Here is a 24,452-nt window from a genome sequence, read left to right as displayed (position 1 = left end):
AACAGTGTAAAGAAAAGGTCAATTGCGTCCAGACTGCAAATGAATCGCACATGCGGGAAGCTGCCGCTGGCTGATCCCGCCCTGGCTTACACAACAAAAAAAAACACAATTAACCTGATTTAGAGTCAGACTAGTTACCGTAATTTTCTCACATTGCCATTGCCATTTTTTTCTATTGTCTCTTTTTGGTCCATTTAGATTGCTAATGTCGATTGTATACCATTTCTTTTTTCTAAATGTTAAGGTTAAAAATGTCAAATGTTTTAGGCTCCTAAGTGGACCATAAGGTTAAAAACCAAAACAAATTAAGAAAACTAAACTGAAAAACTAAAAACAAAGAATAAAATAAAAAGGTCATGAAAAACTAAGTAGCTCCGCTCCGCCAGTATGTCTCTTTTGGTTCACTTTTGCCGGTCTCAAGCCAGCCGGGTAAAGGACGAGGGTTGGAATTGTATCATAAAAAAACAAGGATCGACAGAAGAAAGTTCATTTGTAGTTCCAAACATATTTAGGGAGTTTTTTACTCACTTTTTGTCTCTCCCACAATGTTATTACTCACTCCTACAGTGTCCTTCACATTTACATGCACATTGCCAATTCTGCAAATTAGGTGATGACATGTTTTAGCAACTTCTAGCGACTTTTAGGACAGCCAATAGCTACTTTCCTTACTGAGGTGTTGGCAACACTGCTGACTTTAAACATCGGCTATCTGAGCAGCTAACTGATCGCTGCAGCTGTACATAGCCCATCTGTAAATAGCCCACCCAATCTACCTACCTCATCCCCATATTGTTTTAATTTACATTCTGCTCTTTGCACACCAGTATTTCTACTTGCACATCATCATTTGCTCATCTATCACTCCAGTGTTCATTTGCTAAATTGTAATTACTTCGCTACTATGGCCTATTTATTGCCCTACCTCCATTTGCACGCACTGTATATAGACTTTCTTTTTTTTCTTCTATTGTGTTATTGACTGTACTCTTTATTATTCCATCTGTAACTCTGTGTTGTTGTTTGTGTTGCGCTGCTTTCCTTTATCTTGGCTAGGTCGCAGTTGTAAATGAAAACTTGTTCTCAACTAGCTTACCTGGTTATATAAAGGTGAAATTTAAAAAAACAAGAAACATTTCTCCTTTTCCCAGAAAGGGGATGTAGCTCAGTGGTAGAGCGCATGCTTCGCATGTATGAGGTCCTGGGTTCAATCCCCAGCTTCTCCATTGAAACCTTTGCAATGGCCCATCTCCTACTTTCCAGAATGTTGAAATTCTCAGCAGGAAACAGAAGTGGTATGGTTGCCAACTTCAATTGCATAATTTTCAAAAACTGAAGTTCATGGGTTCGATGACTGTCCATACTTGTATTAAGAATTGCTGCTATCATTTCATTGTAGATTCAATGGAGTGGTGTATATAAAAAGTACATTGTATTAATATTGCATTTTACCTGCAAATAAAATGGGATGGAAACTCAGAGGGGGAGTGCATGCTATTTATGCATGAGGTCCTTGGTTCAATCCCAAGGTTCTCCACTGAGTTTATTTGTGTGCCAAATTCACATTACACAACTACTACTTTCCAGAATGTTGATAAATATTTTGCAGCGTAGATTGGCATGGTGGCCAAGTGGCAAGGCGTTGGTCTTGTAAACCGAAGATCATGGGTTCAAATCCCATCTGTGCCTTAATGAAAATTAGCTGGAACCAGTTCTTTAACTGGAGGAATTTGAAGAAAAGGCAAGTTGTCTCAATATGGCAACCCTGCTAATATATTGTAAGGGGATGTGTCTCTACGGTAGAGCTAATACTTGAAGTGTATGTGGTCTGAAGTTAATCCACAACTTCTCTGATGAGTATATTTAGTTGTTAAATTAGCATTTGCACAACTCCCACTTTCCAGAATGTTGACATTTTAATAAGGAAATAGATGTGCTAAGTCATCTGTTTTTGTAAACTGAAGCACGTGGGTTCAAACCTTGTTTGACGTTTATGGAAGCTAGCTGATATTATGAAAATGTACTTTCATTAGAACAGTGTAAAGAAAAGGTCAATTGCGTCCAGACTGCAAATGAATCGCACATGCGGGAAGCTGCCGCTGGCTGATCCCGCCCTGGCTTACACAACAAAAAAAAACACAATTAACCTGATTTAGAGCCAGACTAGTTACCGTAATTTTCTCACATTGCCATTGCCATTTTTTTCTATTGTCTCTTTTTGGTCCATTTAGATTGCTAATGTCGATTGTATACCATTTCTTTTTTCTAAATGTTAAGGTTAAAAATGTCAAATGTTTTAGGCTCCTAAGTGGACCATAAGGTTAAAAACCAAAACAAATTAAGAAAACTAAACTGAAAAACTAAAAACAAAGAATAAAATAAAAAGGTCATGAAAAACTAAGTAGCTCCGCTCCGCCAGTATGTCTCTTTTGGTTCACTTTTGCCGGTCTCAAGCCAGCCGGGTAAAGGACGAGGGTTGGAATTGTATCATAAAAAAACAAGGATCGACAGAAGAAAGTTCATTTGTAGTTCCAAACATATTTAGGGAGTTTTTTACTCACTTTTTGTCTCTCCCACAATGTTATTACTCACTCCTACAGTGTCCTTCACATTTACATGCACATTGCCAATTCTGCAAATTAGGTGATGACATGTTTTAGCAACTTCTAGCGACTTTTAGGACAGCCAATAGCTACTTTCCTTACTGAGGTGTTGGCAACACTGCTGACTTTAAACATCGGCTATCTGAGCAGCTAACTGATCGCTGCAGCTGTACATAGCCCATCTGTAAATAGCCCACCCAATCTACCTACCTCATCCCCATATTGTTTTAATTTACATTCTGCTCTTTGCACACCAGTATTTCTACTTGCACATCATCATTTGCTCATCTATCACTCCAGTGTTCATTTGCTAAATTGTAATTACTTCGCTACTATGGCCTATTTATTGCCCTACCTCCATTTGCACGCACTGTATATAGACTTTCTTTTTTTTCTTCTATTGTGTTATTGACTGTACTCTTTATTATTCCATCTGTAACTCTGTGTTGTTGTTTGTGTTGCGCTGCTTTCCTTTATCTTGGCTAGGTCGCAGTTGTAAATGAAAACTTGTTCTCAACTAGCTTACCTGGTTATATAAAGGTGAAATTTAAAAAAACAAGAAACATTTCTCCTTTTCCCAGAAAGGGGATGTAGCTCAGTGGTAGAGCGCATGCTTCGCATGTATGAGGTCCTGGGTTCAATCCCCAGCTTCTCCATTGAAACCTTTGCAATGGCCCATCTCCTACTTTCCAGAATGCTGAAATTCTCAGCAGGAAACAGAAGTGGTATGGTTGCCAACTTCAATTGCATCATTTTCAAAAACTGAAGTTCATGGGTTCGATGACTGTCCATACTTGTATTAAGAATTGCTGCTATCATTTCATTGTAGATTCAATGGAGTGGTGTATATAAAAAGTACATTGTATTAATATTGCATTTTACCTGCAAATAAAATGGGATGGAAGCTCATGCTATTTATGCATGAGGTCCTTGGTTCAATCCCAAGGTTCTCCACTGAGTTTATTTGTGTGCCAAATTCACATTACACAACTACTACTTTCCAGAATGTTGATGAATATTTTGCAGCGTAGATTGGCATGGTGGCCAAGTGGCAAGTCGTCGGTCTTGTAAAGCGAAGATCATGGGTTCAAATCCCATCTGTGCCTTACTGAAAATTAGCTGGTACCATGGAGAGGTTCTTTAACTGGAGGAATTTGAAGAAAAGGCAAGTTGTCTCAATATGGCAACCCTGCTAATATATTGTAAGGGGATGTGTCTCTACGGTAGAGCTAATACTTGAAGTGTATGTGGTCTGAAGTTAATCCACAACTTCTCTGATGAGTATATTTAGTTGTTAAATTAGCATTTGCACAACTCCCACTTTCCAGAATGTTGACATTTTAATAAGGAAATAGATGTGCTAAGTCATCTGTTTTTGTAAACTGAAGCACGTGGGTTCAATCCTTGTTTGACGTTTATGGAAGCTAGCTGATATTATGAAAATGTACTTTCATTAGAACAGTGTAAAGAAAAGGTCAATTGCGTCCAGACTGCAAATGAATCGCACATGCGGGAAGCTGCCGCTGGCTGATCCCGCCCTGGCTTACACAACAAAAAAAAACACAATTAACCTGATTTAGAGCCAGACTAGTTACCGTAATTTTCTCACATTGCCATTGCCATTTTTTTCTATTGTCTCTTTTTGGTCCATTTAGATTGCTAATGTCGATTGTATACCATTTCTTTTTTCTAAATGTTAAGGTTAAAAATGTCAAATGTTTTAGGCTCCTAAGTGGACCACAAGGTTAAAAACCAAAACAAATTAAGAAAACTAAACTGAAAAACTAAAAACAAAGAATAAAATAAAAAGGTCATGAAAAACTAAGTAGCTCCGCTCCGCCAGTATGTCTCTTTTGGTTCACTTTTGCCGGTCTCAAGCCAGCCGGGTAAAGGACGAGGGTTGGAATTGTATCATAAAAAAACAAGGATCGACAGAAGAAAGTTCATTTGTAGTTCCAAACATATTTAGGGAGTTTTTTACTCACTTTTTGTCTCTCCCACAATGTTATTACTCACTCCTACAGTGTCCTTCACATTTACATGCACATTGCCAATTCTGCAAATTAGGTGATGACATGTTTTAGCAACTTCTAGCGACTTTTAGGACAGCCAATAGCTACTTTCCTTACTGAGGTGTTGGCAACACTGCTGACTTTAAACATCGGCTATCTGAGCAGCTAACTGATCGCTGCAGCTGTACATAGCCCATCTGTAAATAGCCCACCCAATCTACCTACCTCATCCCCATATTGTTTTAATTTACATTCTGCTCTTTGCACACCAGTATTTCTACTTGCACATCATCATTTGCTCATCTATCACTCCAGTGTTCATTTGCTAAATTGTAATTACTTCGCTACTATGGCCTATTTATTGCCCTACCTCCATTTGCACGCACTGTATATAGACTTTCTTTTTTTTCTTCTATTGTGTTATTGACTGTACTCTTTATTATTCCATCTGTAACTCTGTGTTGTTGTTTGTGTTGCGCTGCTTTCCTTTATCTTGGCTAGGTCGCAGTTGTAAATGAAAACTTGTTCTCAACTAGCTTACCTGGTTATATAAAGGTGAAATTTAAAAAAACAAGAAACATTTCTCTTTTTCTCAGAAAGGGGATGTAGCTCAGTGGTAGAGCGCATGCTTCGCATGTATGAGGTCCTGGGTTCAATCCCCAGCTTCTCCATTGAAACCTTTGCAATGGCCCATCTCCTACTTCCCAGAATGTTGAAATTCTCAGCAGGAAACAGAAGTGGTATGGTTGCCAACTTCAATTGCATCATTTTCAAAAACTGAAGTTCATGGGTTTGATGACTGTCCATACTTGTATTAAGAATTGCTGCTATCATTTCATTGTAGATTCAATGGAGTGGTGTATATAAAAAGTACATTGTATTAATATTGCATTTTACCTGCAAATAAAATGGGATGGAAGCTCAGAGGGGGAGTGCATGCTATTTATGCATGAGGTCCTTGGTTCCCAAGGTTCTCCACTGAGTTTATTTGTGTGCCAAATTCACATTACACAACTACTACTTTCCAGAATGTTGATAAATATTTTGCAGCATAGATTGGCATGGTGGCCAAGTGGCAAGGCGTTGGTCTTGTAAACCAAAGATCATGGGTTCAAATCCCATCTGTGCCTTACTGAAAATTAGCTGGTACCATGGAGAGGTTCTTTAACTGGAGGAATTTGAAGAAAAGGCAAGTTGTCTCAATATGGCAACCCTGCTAATATATTGTAAGGGGATGTGTCTCTACGGTAGAGCTAATACTTGAAGTGTATGTGGTCTGAAGTTAATCCACAACTTCTCTGATGAGTATATTTAGTTGTTAAATTAGCATTTGCACAACTCCCACTTTCCAGAATGTTGACATTTTAATAAGGAAATAGATGTGCTAAGTCATCTGTTTTTGTAAACTGAAGCACGTGGGTTCAATCCTTGTTTGACGTTTATGGAAGCTAGCTGATATTATGAAAATGTACTTTCATTAGAACAGTGTAAAGAAAAGGTCAATTGCGTCCAGACTGCAAATGAATCGCACATGCGGGAAGCTGCCGCTGGCTGATCCCGCCCTGGCTTACACAAAAAAAAAAACACAATTAACCTGATTTAGAGCCAGACTAGTTACCGTAATTTTCTCACATTGCCATTGCCATTTTTTTCTATTGTCTCTTTTTGGTCCATTTAGATTGCTAATGTCGATTGTATACCATTTCTTTTTTCTAAATGTTAAGGTTAAAAATGTCAAATGTTTTAGGCTCCTAAGTGGACCATAAGGTTAAAAACCAAAACAAATTAAGAAAACTAAACTGAAAAACTAAAAACAAAGAATAAAATAAAAAGGTCATGAAAAACTAAGTAGCTCCGCTCCGCCAGTATGTCTCTTTTGGTTCACTTTTGCCGGTCTCAAGCCAGCCGGGTAAAGGACGAGGGTTGGAATTGTATCATAAAAAAACAAGGATCGACAGAAGAAAGTTCATTTGTAGTTCCAAACATATTTAGGGAGTTTTTTACTCACTTTTTGTCTCTCCCACAATGTTATTACTCACTCCTACAGTGTCCTTCACATTTACATGCACATTGCCAATTCTGCAAATTAGGTGATGACATGTTTTAGCAACTTCTAGCGACTTTTAGGACAGCCAATAGCTACTTTCCTTACTGAGGTGTTGGCAACACTGCTGACTTTAAACATCGGCTATCTGAGCAGCTAACTGATCGCTGCAGCTGTACATAGCCCATCTGTAAATAGCCCACCCAATCTACCTACCTCATCCCCATATTGTTTTAATTTACATTCTGCTCTTTGCACACCAGTATTTCTACTTGCACATCATCATTTGCTCATCTATCACTCCAGTGTTCATTTGCTAAATTGTAATTACTTCGCTACTATGGCCTATTTATTGCCCTACCTCCATTTGCACGCACTGTATATAGACTTTCTTTTTTTTCTTCTATTGTGTTATTGACTGTACTCTTTATTATTCCATCTGTAACTCTGTGTTGTTGTTTGTGTTGCGCTGCTTTCCTTTATCTTGGCTAGGTCGCAGTTGTAAATGAAAACTTGTTCTCAACTAGCTTACCTGGTTATATAAAGGTGAAATTTAAAAAAACAAGAAACATTTCTCTTTTTCTCAGAAAGGGGATGTAGCTCAGTGGTAGAGCGCATGCTTCGCATGTATGAGGTCCTGGGTTCAATCCCCAGCTTCTCCATTGAAACCTTTGCAATGGCCCATCTCCTACTTTCCAGAATGTTGAAATTCTCAGCAGGAAACAGAAGTGGTATGGTTGCCAACTTCAATTGCATCATTTTCAAAAACTGAAGTTCATGGGTTTGATGACTGTCCATACTTGTATTAAGAATTGCTGCTATCATTTCATTGTAGATTCAATGGAGTGGTGTATATAAAAAGTACATTGTATTAATATTGCATTTTACCTGCAAATAAAATGGGATGGAAGCTCAGAGGGGGAGTGCATGCTATTTATGCATGAGGTCCTTGGTTCCCAAGGTTCTCCACTGAGTTTATTTGTGTGCCAAATTCACATTACACAACTACTACTTTCCAGAATGTTGATAAATATTTTGCAGCATAGATTGGCATGGTGGCCAAGTGGCAAGGCGTTGGTCTTGTAAACCAAAGATCATGGGTTCAAATCCCATCTGTGCCTTACTGAAAATTAGCTGGTACCATGGAGAGGTTCTTTAACTGGAGGAATTTGAAGAAAAGGCAAGTTGTCTCAATATGGCAACCCTGCTAATATATTGTAAGGGGATGTGTCTCTACGGTAGAGCTAATACTTGAAGTGTATGTGGTCTGAAGTTAATCCACAACTTCTCTGATGAGTATATTTAGTTGTTAAATTAGCATTTGCACAACTCCCACTTTCCAGAATGTTGACATTTTAATAAGGAAATAGATGTGCTAAGTCATCTGTTTTTGTAAACTGAAGCACGTGGGTTCAATCCTTGTTTGACGTTTATGGAAGCTAGCTGATATTATGAAAATGTACTTTCATTAGAACAGTGTAAAGAAAAGGTCAATTGCGTCCAGACTGCAAATGAATCGCACATGCGGGAAGCTGCCGCTGGCTGATCCCGCCCTGGCTTACACAAAAAAAAAAACACAATTAACCTGATTTAGAGCCAGACTAGTTACCGTAATTTTCTCACATTGCCATTGCCATTTTTTTCTATTGTCTCTTTTTGGTCCATTTAGATTGCTAATGTCGATTGTATACCATTTCTTTTTTCTAAATGTTAAGGTTAAAAATGTCAAATGTTTTAGGCTCCTAAGTGGACCATAAGGTTAAAAACCAAAACAAATTAAGAAAACTAAACTGAAAAACTAAAAACAAAGAATAAAATAAAAAGGTCATGAAAAACTAAGTAGCTCCGCTCCGCCAGTATGTCTCTTTTGGTTCACTTTTGCCGGTCTCAAGCCAGCCGGGTAAAGGACGAGGGTTGGAATTGTATCATAAAAAAACAAGGATCGACAGAAGAAAGTTCATTTGTAGTTCCAAACATATTTAGGGAGTTTTTTACTCACTTTTTGTCTCTCCCACAATGTTATTACTCACTCCTACAGTGTCCTTCACATTTACATGCACATTGCCAATTCTGCAAATTAGGTGATGACATGTTTTAGCAACTTCTAGCGACTTTTAGGACAGCCAATAGCTACTTTCCTTACTGAGGTGTTGGCAACACTGCTGACTTTAAACATCGGCTATCTGAGCAGCTAACTGATCGCTGCAGCTGTACATAGCCCATCTGTAAATAGCCCACCCAATCTACCTACCTCATCCCCATATTGTTTTAATTTACATTCTGCTCTTTGCACACCAGTATTTCTACTTGCACATCATCATTTGCTCATCTATCACTCCAGTGTTCATTTGCTAAATTGTAATTACTTCGCTACTATGGCCTATTTATTGCCCTACCTCCATTTGCACGCACTGTATATAGACTTTCTTTTTTTTCTTCTATTGTGTTATTGACTGTACTCTTTATTATTCCATCTGTAACTCTGTGTTGTTGTTTGTGTTGCGCTGCTTTCCTTTATCTTGGCTAGGTCGCAGTTGTAAATGAAAACTTGTTCTCAACTAGCTTACCTGGTTATATAAAGGTGAAATTTAAAAAAACAAGAAACATTTCTCTTTTTCTCAGAAAGGGGATGTAGCTCAGTGGTAGAGCGCATGCTTCGCATGTATGAGGTCCTGGGTTCAATCCCCAGCTTCTCCATTGAAACCTTTGCAATGGCCCATCTCCTACTTTCCAGAATGTTGAAATTCTCAGCAGGAAACAGAAGTGGTATGGTTGCCAACTTCAATTGCATCATTCTCAAAAACTGAAGTTCATGGGTTTGATGACTGTCCATACTTGTATTAAGAATTGCTGCTATCATTTCATTGTAGATTCAATGGAGTGGTGTATATAAAAAGTACATTGTATTAATATTGCATTTTACCTGCAAATAAAATGGGATGGAAGCTCATGCTATTTATGCATGAGGTCCTTGGTTCAATCCCAAGGTTCTCCACTGAGTTTATTTGTGTGCCAAATTCACATTACACAACTACTACTTTCCAGAATGTTGATGAATATTTTGCAGCGTAGATTGGCATGGTGGCCAAGTGGAAATCGTCGGTCTTGTAAAGCGAAGATCATGGGTTCAAATCCCATCTGTGCCTTACTGAAAATTAGCTGGTACCATGGAGAGGTTCTTTAACTGGAGGAATTTGAAGAAAAGGCAAGTTGTCTCAATATGGCAACCCTGCTAATATATTGTAAGGGGATGTGTCTCTACGGTAGAGCTAATACTTGAAGTGTATGTGGTCTGAAGTTAATCCACAACTTCTCTGATGAGTATATTTAGTTGTTAAATTAGCATTTGCACAACTCCCACTTTCCAGAATGTTGACATTTTAATAAGGAAATAGATGTGCTAAGTCATCTGTTTTTGTAAACTGAAGCACGTGGGTTCAATCCTTGTTTGACGTTTATGGAAGCTAGCTGATATTATGAAAATGTACTTTCATTAGAACAGTGTAAAGAAAAGGTCAATTGCGTCCAGACTGCAAATGAATCGCACATGCGGGAAGCTGCCGCTGGCTGATCCCGCCCTGGCTTACACAACAAAAAAAAACACAATTAACCTGATTTAGAGCCAGACTAGTTACCGTAATTTTCTCACATTGCCATTGCCATTTTTTTCTATTGTCTCTTTTTGGTCCATTTAGATTGCTAATGTCGATTGTATACCATTTCTTTTTTCTAAATGTTAAGGTTAAAAATGTCAAATGTTTTAGGCTCCTAAGTGGACCATAAGGTTAAAAACCAAAACAAATTAAGAAAACTAAACTGAAAAACTAAAAACAAAGAATAAAATAAAAAGGTCATGAAAAACTAAGTAGCTCCGCTCCGCCAGTATGTCTCTTTTGGTTCACTTTTGCCGGTCTCAAGCCAGCCGGGTAAAGGACGAGGGTTGGAATTGTATCATAAAAAAACAAGGATCGACAGAAGAAAGTTCATTTGTAGTTCCAAACATATTTAGGGAGTTTTTTACTCACTTTTTGTCTCTCCCACAATGTTATTACTCACTCCTACAGTGTCCTTCACATTTACATGCACATTGCCAATTCTGCAAATTAGGTGATGACATGTTTTAGCAACTTCTAGCGACTTTTAGGACAGCCAATAGCTACTTTCCTTACTGAGGTGTTGGCAACACTGCTGACTTTAAACATCGGCTATCTGAGCAGCTAACTGATCGCTGCAGCTGTACATAGCCCATCTGTAAATAGCCCACCCAATCTACCTACCTCATCCCCATATTGTTTTAATTTACATTCTGCTCTTTGCACACCAGTATTTCTACTTGCACATCATCATTTGCTCATCTATCACTCCAGTGTTCATTTGCTAAATTGTAATTACTTCGCTACTATGGCCTATTTATTGCCCTACCTCCATTTGCACGCACTGTATATAGACTTTCTTTTTTTTCTTCTATTGTGTTATTGACTGTACTCTTTATTATTCCATCTGTAACTCTGTGTTGTTGTTTGTGTTGCGCTGCTTTCCTTTATCTTGGCTAGGTCGCAGTTGTAAATGAAAACTTGTTCTCAACTAGCTTACCTGGTTATATAAAGGTGAAATTTAAAAAAACAAGAAACATTTCTCTTTTTCTCAGAAAGGGGATGTAGCTCAGTGGTAGAGCGCATGCTTCGCATGTATGAGGTCCTGGGTTCAATCCCCAGCTTCTCCATTGAAACCTTTGCAATGGCCCATCTCCTACTTTCCAGAATGTTGAAATTCTCAGCAGGAAACAGAAGTGGTATGGTTGCCAACTTCAATTGCATCATTTTCAAAAACTGAAGTTCATGGGTTTGATGACTGTCCATACTTGTATTAAGAATTGCTGCTATCATTTCATTGTAGATTCAATGGAGTGGTGTATATAAAAAGTACATTGTATTAATATTGCATTTTACCTGCAAATAAAATGGGATGGAAGCTCAGAGGGGGAGTGCATGCTATTTATGCATGAGGTCCTTGGTTCCCAAGGTTCTCCACTGAGTTTATTTGTGTGCCAAATTCACATTACACAACTACTACTTTCCAGAATGTTGATAAATATTTTGCAGCATAGATTGGCATGGTGGCCAAGTGGCAAGGCGTTGGTCTTGTAAACCAAAGATCATGGGTTCAAATCCCATCTGTGCCTTACTGAAAATTAGCTGGTACCATGGAGAGGTTCTTTAACTGGAGGAATTTGAAGAAAAGGCAAGTTGTCTCAATATGGCAACCCTGCTAATATATTGTAAGGGGATGTGTCTCTACGGTAGAGCTAATACTTGAAGTGTATGTGGTCTGAAGTTAATCCACAACTTCTCTGATGAGTATATTTAGTTGTTAAATTAGCATTTGCACAACTCCCACTTTCCAGAATGTTGACATTTTAATAAGGAAATAGATGTGCTAAGTCATCTGTTTTTGTAAACTGAAGCACGTGGGTTCAATCCTTGTTTGACGTTTATGGAAGCTAGCTGATATTATGAAAATGTACTTTCATTAGAACAGTGTAAAGAAAAGGTCAATTGCGTTCAGACTGCAAATGAATCGCACATGCGGGAAGCTGCCGCTGGCTGATCCCGCCCTGGCTTACACAAAAAAAAAAACACAATTAACCTGATTTAGAGCCAGACTAGTTACCGTAATTTTCTCACATTGCCATTGCCATTTTTTTCTATTGTCTCTTTTTGGTCCATTTAGATTGCTAATGTCGATTGTATACCATTTCTTTTTTCTAAATGTTAAGGTTAAAAATGTCAAATGTTTTAGGCTCCTAAGTGGACCATAAGGTTAAAAACCAAAACAAATTAAGAAAACTAAACTGAAAAACTAAAAACAAAGAATAAAATAAAAAGGTCATGAAAAACTAAGTAGCTCCGCTCCGCCAGTATGTCTCTTTTGGTTCACTTTTGCCGGTCTCAAGCCAGCCGGGTAAAGGACGAGGGTTGGAATTGTATCATAAAAAAACAAGGATCGACAGAAGAAAGTTCATTTGTAGTTCCAAACATATTTAGGGAGTTTTTTACTCACTTTTTGTCTCTCCCACAATGTTATTACTCACTCCTACAGTGTCCTTCACATTTACATGCACATTGCCAATTCTGCAAATTAGGTGATGACATGTTTTAGCAACTTCTAGCGACTTTTAGGACAGCCAATAGCTACTTTCCTTACTGAGGTGTTGGCAACACTGCTGACTTTAAACATCGGCTATCTGAGCAGCTAACTGATCGCTGCAGCTGTACATAGCCCATCTGTAAATAGCCCACCCAATCTACCTACCTCATCCCCATATTGTTTTAATTTACATTCTGCTCTTTGCACACCAGTATTTCTACTTGCACATCATCATTTGCTCATCTATCACTCCAGTGTTCATTTGCTAAATTGTAATTACTTCGCTACTATGGCCTATTTATTGCCCTACCTCCATTTGCACGCACTGTATATAGACTTTCTTTTTTTTCTTCTATTGTGTTATTGACTGTACTCTTTATTATTCCATCTGTAACTCTGTGTTGTTGTTTGTGTTGCGCTGCTTTCCTTTATCTTGGCTAGGTCGCAGTTGTAAATGAAAACTTGTTCTCAACTAGCTTACCTGGTTATATAAAGGTGAAATTTAAAAAAACAAGAAACATTTCTCTTTTTCTCAGAAAGGGGATGTAGCTCAGTGGTAGAGCGCATGCTTCGCATGTATGAGGTCCTGGGTTCAATCCCCAGCTTCTCCATTGAAACCTTTGCAATGGCCCATCTCCTACTTTCCAGAATGTTGAAATTCTCAGCAGGAAACAGAAGTGGTATGGTTGCCAACTTCAATTGCATCATTTTCAAAAACTGAAGTTCATGGGTTTGATGACTGTCCATACTTGTATTAAGAATTGCTGCTATCATTTCATTGTAGATTCAATGGAGTGGTGTATATAAAAAGTACATTGTATTAACCCTCCCGTTGTCCTCCTATTATGCCTAGCACACAGTGTCCCCCCCGGGTCACCCTGTCCCGTCTTGGCTAAAGGCCCAGTGGGCACAAGTTTGACAGTATGCGTGTGAACAGCCTTTGCAGATGTATTTGTTACACCTGCAGCACACGGTGTAGGTCTTGGCGTCCTTCTTGGGTGGGCAGAGCTGACACCTCTTCCTCTTACTCGCCACCGGCGGGGCGGCTGGGGCGGCGGCGGCCGGGCCAGCGGCTTGCTCCCGGGCTGGCGGACGAGCCTCGGCGGTGGCACTCTGTAGGACTTTGACAAGTGCGGACGCGGCTTGGGTGCGGGGGAGCCGCTGCCTTCTTTGTATCAAGGGCTTCACGAGTGCCTTTCCGAGCTGCTCCAGGAACACCCTCCTCTTGTTCCGCTTCCCAGGCATCCAGTCGGGCTTGATCTCTCGCCATATGACAAAGGCGTTGTAGGAGGACACGTCGAGGATGTTGTGGAAGATGACCAGGGGCCAGCGGGCGGTCATCCGTCTGCAGCTGTAGGTCCCGACCACCTTGTCTAGGTTGTCCACGCCGCCCTTGTTGCAGTTGTAGTCTAGGATGAGGGCCGGCTTCCGGTCGCGGCGATCGCTAACGTCGGGCTCCGCGTGCAGCGTGCTCAGAAGTAGCACGTTCTTATTTCTCTTTGCCAGGTAGGACACTAGAGTGGCGGTGGGCGTGAAGGCGAACCTGGAGGACAGGACCTGTCTGCCCTTTGACTGGAGCAGCGCGGGCGGGAGCTCGGCCTTGTTCTTTCTCACCGTGCCCACCATGGTGAGGTTCCTCTCGAGGAGCCGCTGGCCCAGTTCGTAGGAGGTGAAGAAATTGTCACACGTGACGTTGTGACCGCCCGGCAGTCCCTCGGTCAGATCGAGGACGACGCGGGCGCCCTGGTTCTTCTCGGGGCCTCCGCCGGCCGCCTTGCCGGTGTAGACTTGCATCTTCCAAGCGTAGCTGGACTTGGCGTCGCAGGCCACCCACGACTTGATGCCGTATTTGGCCGGCTTGCTGGGAATGTACTGTCGGAAAGGACAGCGTCCTTTCGGTGGGGAGAAGGGAGGGGAGAGGAGATTAGCAGCGTCATCGTTAAAGCGGGGACACTGCGTTTATGTTACACAAATCAAATCAAATCAAATTTATTTATATAGCCCTTCGTACATCAGCTGATATCTCAAAAGTGCTGTACAGAAACCCAGCCTAAAACCCCAAACAGCAAGCGATGTAGGTGTAGAAGCACGGAGCCGCCGCCGCCGCCGCCGCCGCTTACTACTGCCAAATTGCTACTACTGCTACCTCTCTATGCTACACGCACATACACAGATACATAGACGGTACCTCTGAACGGGACCAGTTGTTCGTCCACCGTCAGGTCGGGCCCCGGGTTGTAGAGGGCCGGCAGCCGCTCCTCCCACAGGTCCCATACCTCTCTTATGGCCGCCAGTCTGTCGGTGGCGAGTCTGGCGGGTCTCGACTGGCGGTCGTCGAATCGCAGCAGCCTCGAGTACTTGTGAAACACCTTGAGCGGCATGGTGGCGCGGAACACGGTCCTGCCGCTCTCGGCGTCCCACAGGCTGGCCGCGGCCTCGCCTCGGGACCTGTAGACGCCGGCTAGGATCAGCAGCCCTACGTAGGCGCGCAGGTCGGTGGAGTCCATGGGTCGCCAGCCGTCGCCGTATTTTCTCACCCCCTGCAGATTTGTCATGTCCACAATGATCCTTTCTATCGCCGGTGTGACAAACAGCCGGAAGGCGGACTCGATGTCGAGCGCTCGCGACGCGGCGTAGGCCGTGGGGCCCGGCGTCACGACGGAGCCGGGGCGGCGGATGGCGCGGGGCCGGTCCGGGCCGCGATAGGCCACGGAGGACCATTTGATTTTGCCGTTCTTTGACAGCAACGTCTCCCTTTGGGCTCGGGCGGCTGCCGCCGCGTCCTCTCTGTCTCGCTCTGGCTCTCTGGCTGTGTCTCGCTCTCGGGCAGCGGCCGTGTCTCCCTCTCGCTCTCCCTCTCGCTCTTCCTCCGAAGAGGAGCACGACCGTGAGGCCGAGTCGTCGTCGTAGTCGTCCGCATCACGCTCGGGGTTGTATTCCTCACCGTCTTCATCTTCCGAAACGTCCTCCTCTTCGGATTCCATGTAGTCTTCCTCGTCTTCTTGGTCGACACTGGAGGATATCTGTTCCAGGACCTGAGCCGCGCTCAAACAAGGACTGCGAGGCGTCGTAGGCGGAGGGCTCGCGCTCGGCGGGGTCGTATTCCTCCTCATCATCGTCCTCATCATAGTCCTCATCTTCTTCTGCTTCTTCTTCTTCTTCCTTCTTCTTCTCCTTCTTCTTCTTCTCCTTCTTCTTCCTGACAATATTAGTAGCCTCTGTACGGCCGGCTTACAGTCGTAGGCGGAGGGCTCACGCTCGGCGGGGTCGTATTCCTCCTCGTCGTTGTCCTCGTCTTCTTCTTCTTCCTTCTTCTTCCTTCTTCTTCTTCTTCCTGACAATATTAGTAGCCTCTCTACGGCGGCCTTACAGTGGCCACGTGAATAGGACGAGGCACGCGAACGGACGAGGCGCGCGAGCGGTCGGCCCTGTCTGCTCCTTCGGACCCTTCGGCCCGTCCGGTACGCTTGGCAGGCCTCCCCGTGTGATTGCAACGAGGTCTTGCACTGAGTTCTTGTGGACAAGTGGTGCCAGGGTCACTCTGACCCGGCCCAGACACAGGGGAACAACTTGTAACACAGGGCCAGGGTTACTCTGACCCAGACCAGACAGTGGTAGGAGGGTTACAACATAAACCTTGCTAACGCTGCCGGGGTCACTCTGACCCACACAGACAGGGGGGGAATCAACTCGTAACGCTGGCCGGGGTCACTATGACCCGGCCCAGACAGGGGTAGGAGGCTTACGACATACACCTTGCTAAGGCTGCCGGGGTCACTCTGACCCACACAGACAGGGGGGGAATCAACTCGTAACGCTGGCCGGGGTCACTATGACCCGGACCAGACAGGGGTAGGGTATTGTAACAACAACCATACCCAAAAGGCACAATTTCCACAACCAAAGGAAGACAGTGTAGCAGGGGGGCGTTTTTAGAATCAATACCCAAACTCACACGGGGCCCAAGGGCGGGCCCGGGACAGCCTGCCACTTCGCACACAGGGCCCTTGCCCGGAATGTGGCGGGTGTCAATTCTGGGGCAGGACCTTTGACTAGTGTCCACCAGATGGTAGTGTTGGGTCACTATGACCCAGACCAGACAGTGGTAGGAGGGTTACGACATACACCTTGATAAGGCTGCCAGGGTCACACTGACCCACACAGACACGGGGAATCAACTCGTAACTTTGCCCGGGGTCACTCTGACGTCACTATGATCCCGCCCACACAGGGGGGGAGGGTTACAACATACACCTTGCTGTTTGACTAGTATCCACCAGGTGGTAGTGCTGGGTCACTATGACCCGGACCAGACAGGGGTAGGAGGGTTACAACATACACCTTGCTAAGGCTGCCAGGGTCACTCTGACCCACACAGACACGGGTGATCAACTCGTAACCCTGCCCGGGGTCACTCTGACCCACACAGACACGGGGGATCAACTCGTAACCCTGCCCGGGGTCACTCTGACCCGCCGAGACAACACGAGGGTTAATATTGCATTTTACCTGCAAATAAAATGGGATGGAAGCTCATGCTATTTATGCATGAGGTCCTTGGTTCAATCCCAAGGTTCTCCACTGAGTTTATTTGTGTGCCAAATTCACATTACACAACTACTACTTTCCAGAATGTTGATGAATATTTTGCAGCGTAGATTGGCATGGTGGCCAAGTGGAAATCGTCGGTCTTGTAAACCGAAGATCATGGGTTCAAATCCCATCTGTGCCTTACTGAAAATTAGCTGGTACCATGGAGAGGTTCTTTAACTGGAGGAATTTGAAGAAAAGGCAAGTTGTCTCAATATGGCAACCCTGCTAATATATTGTAAGGGGATGTGTCTCTACGGTAGAGCTAATACTTGAAGTGTATGTGGTCTGAAGTTAATCCACAACTTCTCTGATGAGTATATTTAGTTGTTAAATTAGCATTTGCACAACTCCCACTTTCCAGAATGTTGACATTTTAATAAGGAAATAGATGTGCTAAGTCATCTGTTTTTGTAAACTGAAGCACGTGGGTTCAATCCTTGTTTGACGTTTATGGAAGCTAGCTGATATTATGAAAATGTACTTTCATTAGAACAGTGTAAAGAAAAGGTCAATTGCGTCCAGACTGCAAATGAATCGCACATGCGGGAAGCTGCCGCTGGCTGATCCCGCCCTGGCTTACACAACAAAAAAAAACACAATTAACCTGATTTAGAGTCAGACTAGTTACCGTAATTTTCTCACATTGCCATTGCCATTTTTTTCTATTGTCTCTTTTTGGTCCATTTAGATTGCTAATGTCGATTGTATACCATTTCTTTTTTCTAAATGTTAAGGTTAAAAATGTCAAATGTTTTAGGCTCCTAAGTGGACCATAAGGTTAAAAACCAAAACAAATTAAGAAAACTAAACTGAAAAACTAAAAACAAAGAATAAAATAAAAAGGTCATGAAAAACTAAGTAGCTCCGCTCCGCCAGTATGTCTCTTTTGGTTCACTTTTGCCGGTCTCAAGCCAGCCGGGTAAAGGACGAGGGTTGGAATTGTATCATAAAAAAACAAGGATCGACAGAAGAAAGTTCATTTGTAGTTCCAAACATATTTAGGGAGTTTTTTACTCACTTTTTGTCTCTCCCACAATGTTTTTACTCACTCCTACAGTGTCCTTCACATTTACATGCACATTGCCAATTCTGCAAATTAGGTGATGACATGTTTTAGCAACTTCTAGCGACTTTTAGGACAGCCAATAGCTACTTTCCTTACTGAGGTGTTGGCAACACTGCTGACTTTAAACATCGGCTATCTGAGCAGCTAACTGATCGCTGCAGCTGTACATAGCCCATCTGTAAATAGCCCACCCAATCTACCTACCTCATCCCCATATTGTTTTAATTTACATTCTGCTCTTTGCACACCAGTATTTCTACTTGCACATCATCATTTGCTCATCTATCACTCCAGTGTTAATTTGCTAAATTGTAATTACTTCGCTACTATGGCCTATTTATTGCCCTACCTCCATTTGCACGCACTGTATATAGACTTTCTTTTTTTTCTTCTATTGTGTTATTGACTGTACTCTTTATTATTCCATCTGTAACTCTGTGTTGTTGTTTGTGTTGCGCTGCTTTCCTTTATCTTGGCTAGGTCGCAGTTGTAAATGAAAACTTGTTCTCAACTAGCTTACCTGGTTATATAAAGGTGAAATTTAAAAAAACAAGAAACATTTCTCCTTTTCCCAGAAAGGGGATGTAGCTCAGTGGTAGAGCGCATGCTTCGCATGTATGAGGTCCTGGGTTCAATCCCCAGCTTCTCCATTGAAACCTTTGCAATGGCCCATCTCCTACTTTCCAGAATGTTGAAATTCTCAGCAGGAAACAGAAGTGGTATGGTTGCCAACTTCAATTGCATAATTTTCAAAAACTGAAGTTCATGGGTTCGATGACTGTCCATACTTGTATTAAGAATTGCTGCTATCATTTCATTGTAGATTCAATGGAGTGGTGTATATAAAAAGTACATTGTATTAATATTGCATTTTACCTGCAAATAAAATGGGATGGAAACTCAGAGGGGGAGTGCATGCTATTTATGCATGAGGTCCTTGGTTCAATCCCAAGGTTCTCCACTGAGTTTATTTGTGTGCCAAATTCACATTACACAACTACTACTTTCCAGAATGTTGATAAATATTTTGCAGCGTAGATTGGCATGGTGGCCAAGTGGCAAGGCGTCGGTCTTGTAAACCGAAGATCATGGGTTCAAATCCCATCTGTGCCTTAATGAAAATTAGCTGGAACCAGTTCTTTAACTGGAGGAATTTGAAGAAAAGGCAAGTTGTCTCAATATGGCAACCCTGCTAATATATTGTAAGGGGATGTGTCTCTACGGTAGAGCTAATACTTGAAGTGTATGTGGTCTGAAGTTAATCCACAACTTCTCTGATGAGTATATTTAGTTGTTAAATTAGCATTTGCACAACTCCCACTTTCCAGAATGTTGACATTTTAATAAGGAAATAGATGTGCTAAGTCATCTGTTTTTGTAAACTGAAGCACGTGGGTTCAATCCTTGTTTGACGTTTATGGAAGCTAGCTGATATTATGAAAATGTACTTTCATTAGAACAGTGTAAAGAAAAGGTCAATTGCGTCCAGACTGCAAATGAATCGCACATGCGGGAAGCTGCCGCTGGCTGATCCCGCCCTGGCTTACACAACAAAAAAAAACACAATTAACCTGATTTAGAGCCAGACTAGTTACCGTAATTTTCTCACATTGCCATTGCCATTTTTTTCTATTGTCTCTTTTTGGTCCATTTAGATTGCTAATGTCGATTGTATACCATTTCTTTTTTCTAAATGTTAAGGTTAAAAATGTCAAATGTTTTAGGCTCCTAAGTGGACCATAAGGTTAAAAACCAAAACAAATTAAGAAAACTAAACTGAAAAACTAAAAACAAAGAATAAAATAAAAAGGTCATGAAAAACTAAGTAGCTCCGCTCCGCCAGTATGTCTCTTTTGGTTCACTTTTGCCGGTCTCAAGCCAGCCGGGTAAAGGACGAGGGTTGGAATTGTATCATAAAAAAACAAGGATCGACAGAAGAAAGTTCATTTGTAGTTCCAAACATATTTAGGGAGTTTTTTACTCACTTTTTGTCTCTCCCACAATGTTATTACTCACTCCTACAGTGTCCTTCACATTTACATGCACATTGCCAATTCTGCAAATTAGGTGATGACATGTTTTAGCAACTTCTAGCGACTTTTAGGACAGCCAATAGCTACTTTCCTTACTGAGGTGTTGGCAACACTGCTGACTTTAAACATCGGCTATCTGAGCAGCTAACTGATCGCTGCAGCTGTACATAGCCCATCTGTAAATAGCCCACCCAATCTACCTACCTCATCCCCATATTGTTTTAATTTACATTCTGCTCTTTGCACACCAGTATTTCTACTTGCACATCATCATTTGCTCATCTATCACTCCAGTGTTCATTTGCTAAATTGTAATTACTTCGCTACTATGGCCTATTTATTGCCCTACCTCCATTTGCACGCACTGTATATAGACTTTCTTTTTTTTCTTCTATTGTGTTATTGACTGTACTCTTTATTATTCCATCTGTAACTCTGTGTTGTTGTTTGTGTTGCGCTGCTTTCCTTTATCTTGGCTAGGTCGCAGTTGTAAATGAAAACTTGTTCTCAACTAGCTTACCTGGTTATATAAAGGTGAAATTTAAAAAAACAAGAAACATTTCTCCTTTTCCCAGAAAGGGGATGTAGCTCAGTGGTAGAGCGCATGCTTCGCATGTATGAGGTCCTGGGTTCAATCCCCAGCTTCTCCATTGAAACCTTTGCAATGGCCCATCTCCTACTTTCCAGAATGCTGAAATTCTCAGCAGGAAACAGAAGTGGTATAAAGGTTGCCAACTTCAATTGCATCATTTTCAAAAACTGAAGTTCATGGGTTCGATGACTGTCCATACTTGTATTAAGAATTGCTGCTATCATTTCATTGTAGATTCAATGGAGTGGTGTATATAAAAAGTACATTGTATTAATATTGCATTTTACCTGCAAATAAAATGGGATGGAAGCTCATGCTATTTATGCATGAGGTCCTTGGTTCAATCCCAAGGTTCTCCACTGAGTTTATTTGTGTGCCAAATTCACATTACACAACTACTACTTTCCAGAATGTTGATGAATATTTTGCAGCGTAGATTGGCATGGTGGCCAAGTGGCAAGTCGTCGGTCTTGTAAAGCGAAGATCATGGGTTCAAATCCCATCTGTGCCTTAATGAAAATTAGCTGGAACCAGTTCTTTAACTGGAGGAATTTGAAGAAAAGGCAAGTTGTCTCAATATGGCAACCCTGCTAATATATTGTAAGGGGATGTGTCTCTACGGTAGAGCTAATACTTGAAGTGTATGTGGTCTGAAGTTAATCCACAACTTCTCTGATGAGTATATTTAGTTGTTAAATTAGCATTTGCACAACTCCCACTTTCCAGAATGTTGACATTTTAATAAGGAAATAGATGTGCTAAGTCATCTGTTTTTGTAAACTGAAGCACGTGGGTTCAATCCTTGTTTGACGTTTATGGAAGCTAGCTGATATTATGAAAATGTACTTTCATTAGAACAGTGTAAAGAAAAGGTCAATTGCGTCCAGACTGCAAATGAATCGCACATGCGGGAAGCTGCCGCTGGCTGATCCCGCCCTGGCTTACACAACAAAAAAAAACACAATTAACCTGATTTAGAGCCAGACTAGTTACCGTAATTTTCTCACATTGCCATTGCCATTTTTTTCTATTGTCTCTTTTTGGTCCATTTAGATTGCTAATGTCGATTGTATACCATTTCTTTTTTCTAAATGTTAAGGTTAAAAATGTCAAATGTTTTAGGCTCCTAAGTGGACCATAAGGTTAAAAACCAAAACAAATTAAGAAAACTAAACTGAAAAACTAAAAACAAAGAATAAAATAAAAAGGTCATGAAAAACTAAGTAGCTCCGCTCCGCCAGTATGTCTCTTTTGGTTCACTTTTGCCGGTCTCAAGCCAGCCGGGTAAAGGACGAGGGTTGGAATTGTATCATAAAAAAACAAGGATCGACAGAAGAAAGTTCATTTGTAGTTCCAAACATATTTAGGGAGTTTTTTACTCACTTTTTGTCTCTCCCACAATGTTATTACTCACTCCTACAGTGTCCTTCACATTTACATGCACATTGCCAATTCTGCAAATTAGGTGATGACATGTTTTAGCAACTTCTAGCGACTTTTAGGACAGCCAATAGCTACTTTCCTTACTGAGGTGTTGGCAACACTGCTGACTTTAAACATCGGCTATCTGAGCAGCTAACTGATCGCTGCAGCTGTACATAGCCCATCTGTAAATAGCCCACCCAATCTACCTACCTCATCCCCATATTGTTTTAATTTACATTCTGCTCTTTGCACACCAGTATTTCTACTTGCACATCATCATTTGCTCATCTATCACTCCAGTGTTCATTTGCTAAATTGTAATTACTTCGCTACTATGGCCTATTTATTGCCCTACCTCCATTTGCACGCACTGTATATAGACTTTCTTTTTTTTCTTCTATTGTGTTATTGACTGTACTCTTTATTATTCCATCTGTAACTCTGTGTTGTTGTTTGTGTTGCACTGCTTTCCTTTATCTTGGCTAGGTCGCAGTTGTAAATGAAAACTTGTTCTCAACTAGCTTACCTGGTTATATAAAGGTGAAATTTAAAAAAACAAGAAACATTTCTCCTTTTCCCAGAAAGGGGATGTAGCTCAGTGGTAGAGCGCATGCTTCGCATGTATGAGGTCCTGGGTTCAATCCCCAGCTTCTCCATTGAAACCTTTGCAATGGCCCATCTCCTACTTTCCAGAATGCTGAAATTCTCAGCAGGAAACAGAAGTGGTATGGTTGCCAACTTCAATTGCATCATTTTCAAAAACTGAAGTTCATGGGTTCGATGACTGTCCATACTTGTATTAAGAATTGCTGCTATCATTTCATTGTAGATTCAATGGAGTGGTGTATATAAAAAGTACATTGTATTAATATTGCATTTTACCTGCAAATAAAATGGGATGGAAGCTCATGCTATTTATGCATGAGGTCCTTGGTTCAATCCCAAGGTTCTCCACTGAGTTTATTTGTGTGCCAAATTCACATTACACAACTACTACTTTCCAGAATGTTGATGAATATTTTGCAGCGTAGATTGGCATGGTGGCCAAGTGGCAAGTCGTCGGTCTTGTAAAGCGAAGATCATGGGTTCAAATCCCATCTGTGCCTTACTGAAAATTAGCTGGTACCATGGAGAGGTTCTTTAACTGGAGGAATTTGAAGAAAAGGCAAGTTGTCTCAATATGGCAACCCTGCTAATATATTGTAAGGGGATGTGTCTCTACGGTAGAGCTAATACTTGAAGTGTATGTGGTCTGAAGTTAATCCACAACTTCTCTGATGAGTATATTTAGTTGTTAAATTAGCATTTGCACAACTCCCACTTTCCAGAATGTTGACATTTTAATAAGGAAATAGATGTGCTAAGTCATCTGTTTTTGTAAACTGAAGCACGTGGGTTCAATCCTTGTTTGACGTTTATGGAAGCTAGCTGATATTATGAAAATGTACTTTCATTAGAACAGTGTAAAGAAAAGGTCAATTGCGTCCAGACTGCAAATGAATCGCACATGCGGGAAGCTGCCGCTGGCTGATCCCGCCCTGGCTTACACAACAAAAAAAAAACACAATTAACCTGATTTAGAGCCAGACTAGTTACCGTAATTTTCTCACATTGCCATTGCCATTTTTTTCTATTGTCTCTTTTTGGTCCATTTAGATTGCTAATGTCGATTGTATACCATTTCTTTTTTCTAAATGTTAAGGTTAAAAATGTCAAATGTTTTAGGCTCCTAAGTGGACCATAAGGTTAAAAACCAAAACAAATTAAGAAAACTAAACTGAAAAACTAAAAACAAAGAATAAAATAAAAAGGTCATGAAAAACTAAGTAGCTCCGCTCCGCCAGTATGTCTCTTTTGGTTCACTTTTGCCGGTCTCAAGCCAGCCGGGTAAAGGACGAGGGTTGGAATTGTATCATAAAAAAACAAGGATCGACAGA

General features: G+C 41.4%; 1 protein-coding gene and 15 non-coding genes across 16 annotated transcripts; 15 read left to right on the top strand and 1 right to left on the bottom strand.

Annotated features, from left to right (window-relative positions):
• Positions 1-1,154: 1,154 nt before the first annotated feature.
• trnaa-cgc lies at positions 1,155-1,226 on the top strand. Its single transcript has one exon. It is a non-coding gene; the product is annotated as a tRNA-Ala (tRNA).
• A 391-nt stretch (positions 1,227-1,617) lies between these two features.
• On the top strand, positions 1,618-1,689 carry trnat-ugu. Its single transcript has one exon. It is a non-coding gene; the product is annotated as a tRNA-Thr (tRNA).
• A 1,498-nt stretch (positions 1,690-3,187) lies between these two features.
• Positions 3,188-3,259, top strand: trnaa-cgc. Its single transcript has one exon. It is a non-coding gene; the product is annotated as a tRNA-Ala (tRNA).
• Positions 3,260-5,214: 1,955 nt separating this feature from the next.
• On the top strand, positions 5,215-5,286 carry trnaa-cgc. Its single transcript has one exon. It is a non-coding gene; the product is annotated as a tRNA-Ala (tRNA).
• A 387-nt stretch (positions 5,287-5,673) lies between these two features.
• On the top strand, positions 5,674-5,745 carry trnat-ugu. Its single transcript has one exon. It is a non-coding gene; the product is annotated as a tRNA-Thr (tRNA).
• A 1,504-nt stretch (positions 5,746-7,249) lies between these two features.
• Positions 7,250-7,321, top strand: trnaa-cgc. Its single transcript has one exon. It is a non-coding gene; the product is annotated as a tRNA-Ala (tRNA).
• Positions 7,322-7,708: 387 nt separating this feature from the next.
• On the top strand, positions 7,709-7,780 carry trnat-ugu. Its single transcript has one exon. It is a non-coding gene; the product is annotated as a tRNA-Thr (tRNA).
• Positions 7,781-9,284: 1,504 nt separating this feature from the next.
• On the top strand, positions 9,285-9,356 carry trnaa-cgc. Its single transcript has one exon. It is a non-coding gene; the product is annotated as a tRNA-Ala (tRNA).
• A 1,954-nt stretch (positions 9,357-11,310) lies between these two features.
• On the top strand, positions 11,311-11,382 carry trnaa-cgc. Its single transcript has one exon. It is a non-coding gene; the product is annotated as a tRNA-Ala (tRNA).
• A 387-nt stretch (positions 11,383-11,769) lies between these two features.
• Positions 11,770-11,841, top strand: trnat-ugu. Its single transcript has one exon. It is a non-coding gene; the product is annotated as a tRNA-Thr (tRNA).
• A 1,504-nt stretch (positions 11,842-13,345) lies between these two features.
• On the top strand, positions 13,346-13,417 carry trnaa-cgc. The gene has a single exon. It is a non-coding gene; the product is annotated as a tRNA-Ala (tRNA).
• Positions 13,418-13,679: 262 nt separating this feature from the next.
• Positions 13,680-15,922, bottom strand: LOC118948748 (piggyBac transposable element-derived protein 4-like). Its single transcript, XM_036973525.1, has 2 exons — positions 14,984-15,922; positions 13,680-14,759 (listed from the first exon to the last, which is right to left on the bottom strand). The coding sequence occupies exons 1-2, from the start codon at positions 15,920-15,922 to the stop codon at positions 13,680-13,682; spliced, it is 2,019 nt and encodes a 672-aa protein (XP_036829420.1).
• A 3,121-nt stretch (positions 15,923-19,043) lies between these two features.
• On the top strand, positions 19,044-19,115 carry trnaa-cgc. Its single transcript has one exon. It is a non-coding gene; the product is annotated as a tRNA-Ala (tRNA).
• Positions 19,116-19,506: 391 nt separating this feature from the next.
• trnat-ugu lies at positions 19,507-19,578 on the top strand. The gene has a single exon. It is a non-coding gene; the product is annotated as a tRNA-Thr (tRNA).
• Positions 19,579-21,076: 1,498 nt separating this feature from the next.
• On the top strand, positions 21,077-21,148 carry trnaa-cgc. The gene has a single exon. It is a non-coding gene; the product is annotated as a tRNA-Ala (tRNA).
• A 1,951-nt stretch (positions 21,149-23,099) lies between these two features.
• trnaa-cgc lies at positions 23,100-23,171 on the top strand. Its single transcript has one exon. It is a non-coding gene; the product is annotated as a tRNA-Ala (tRNA).
• Positions 23,172-24,452: the final 1,281 nt, after the last annotated feature.

This window comes from Oncorhynchus mykiss, unplaced genomic scaffold (assembly GCF_013265735.2).
Source record: "Oncorhynchus mykiss isolate Arlee unplaced genomic scaffold, USDA_OmykA_1.1 un_scaffold_265, whole genome shotgun sequence".
Taxonomy (NCBI): domain Eukaryota; kingdom Metazoa; phylum Chordata; class Actinopteri; order Salmoniformes; family Salmonidae; genus Oncorhynchus; species Oncorhynchus mykiss.
Note: the sequence above shows the minus strand (reverse complement) of the source record. Positions and strands in the feature narration are given on the sequence as shown.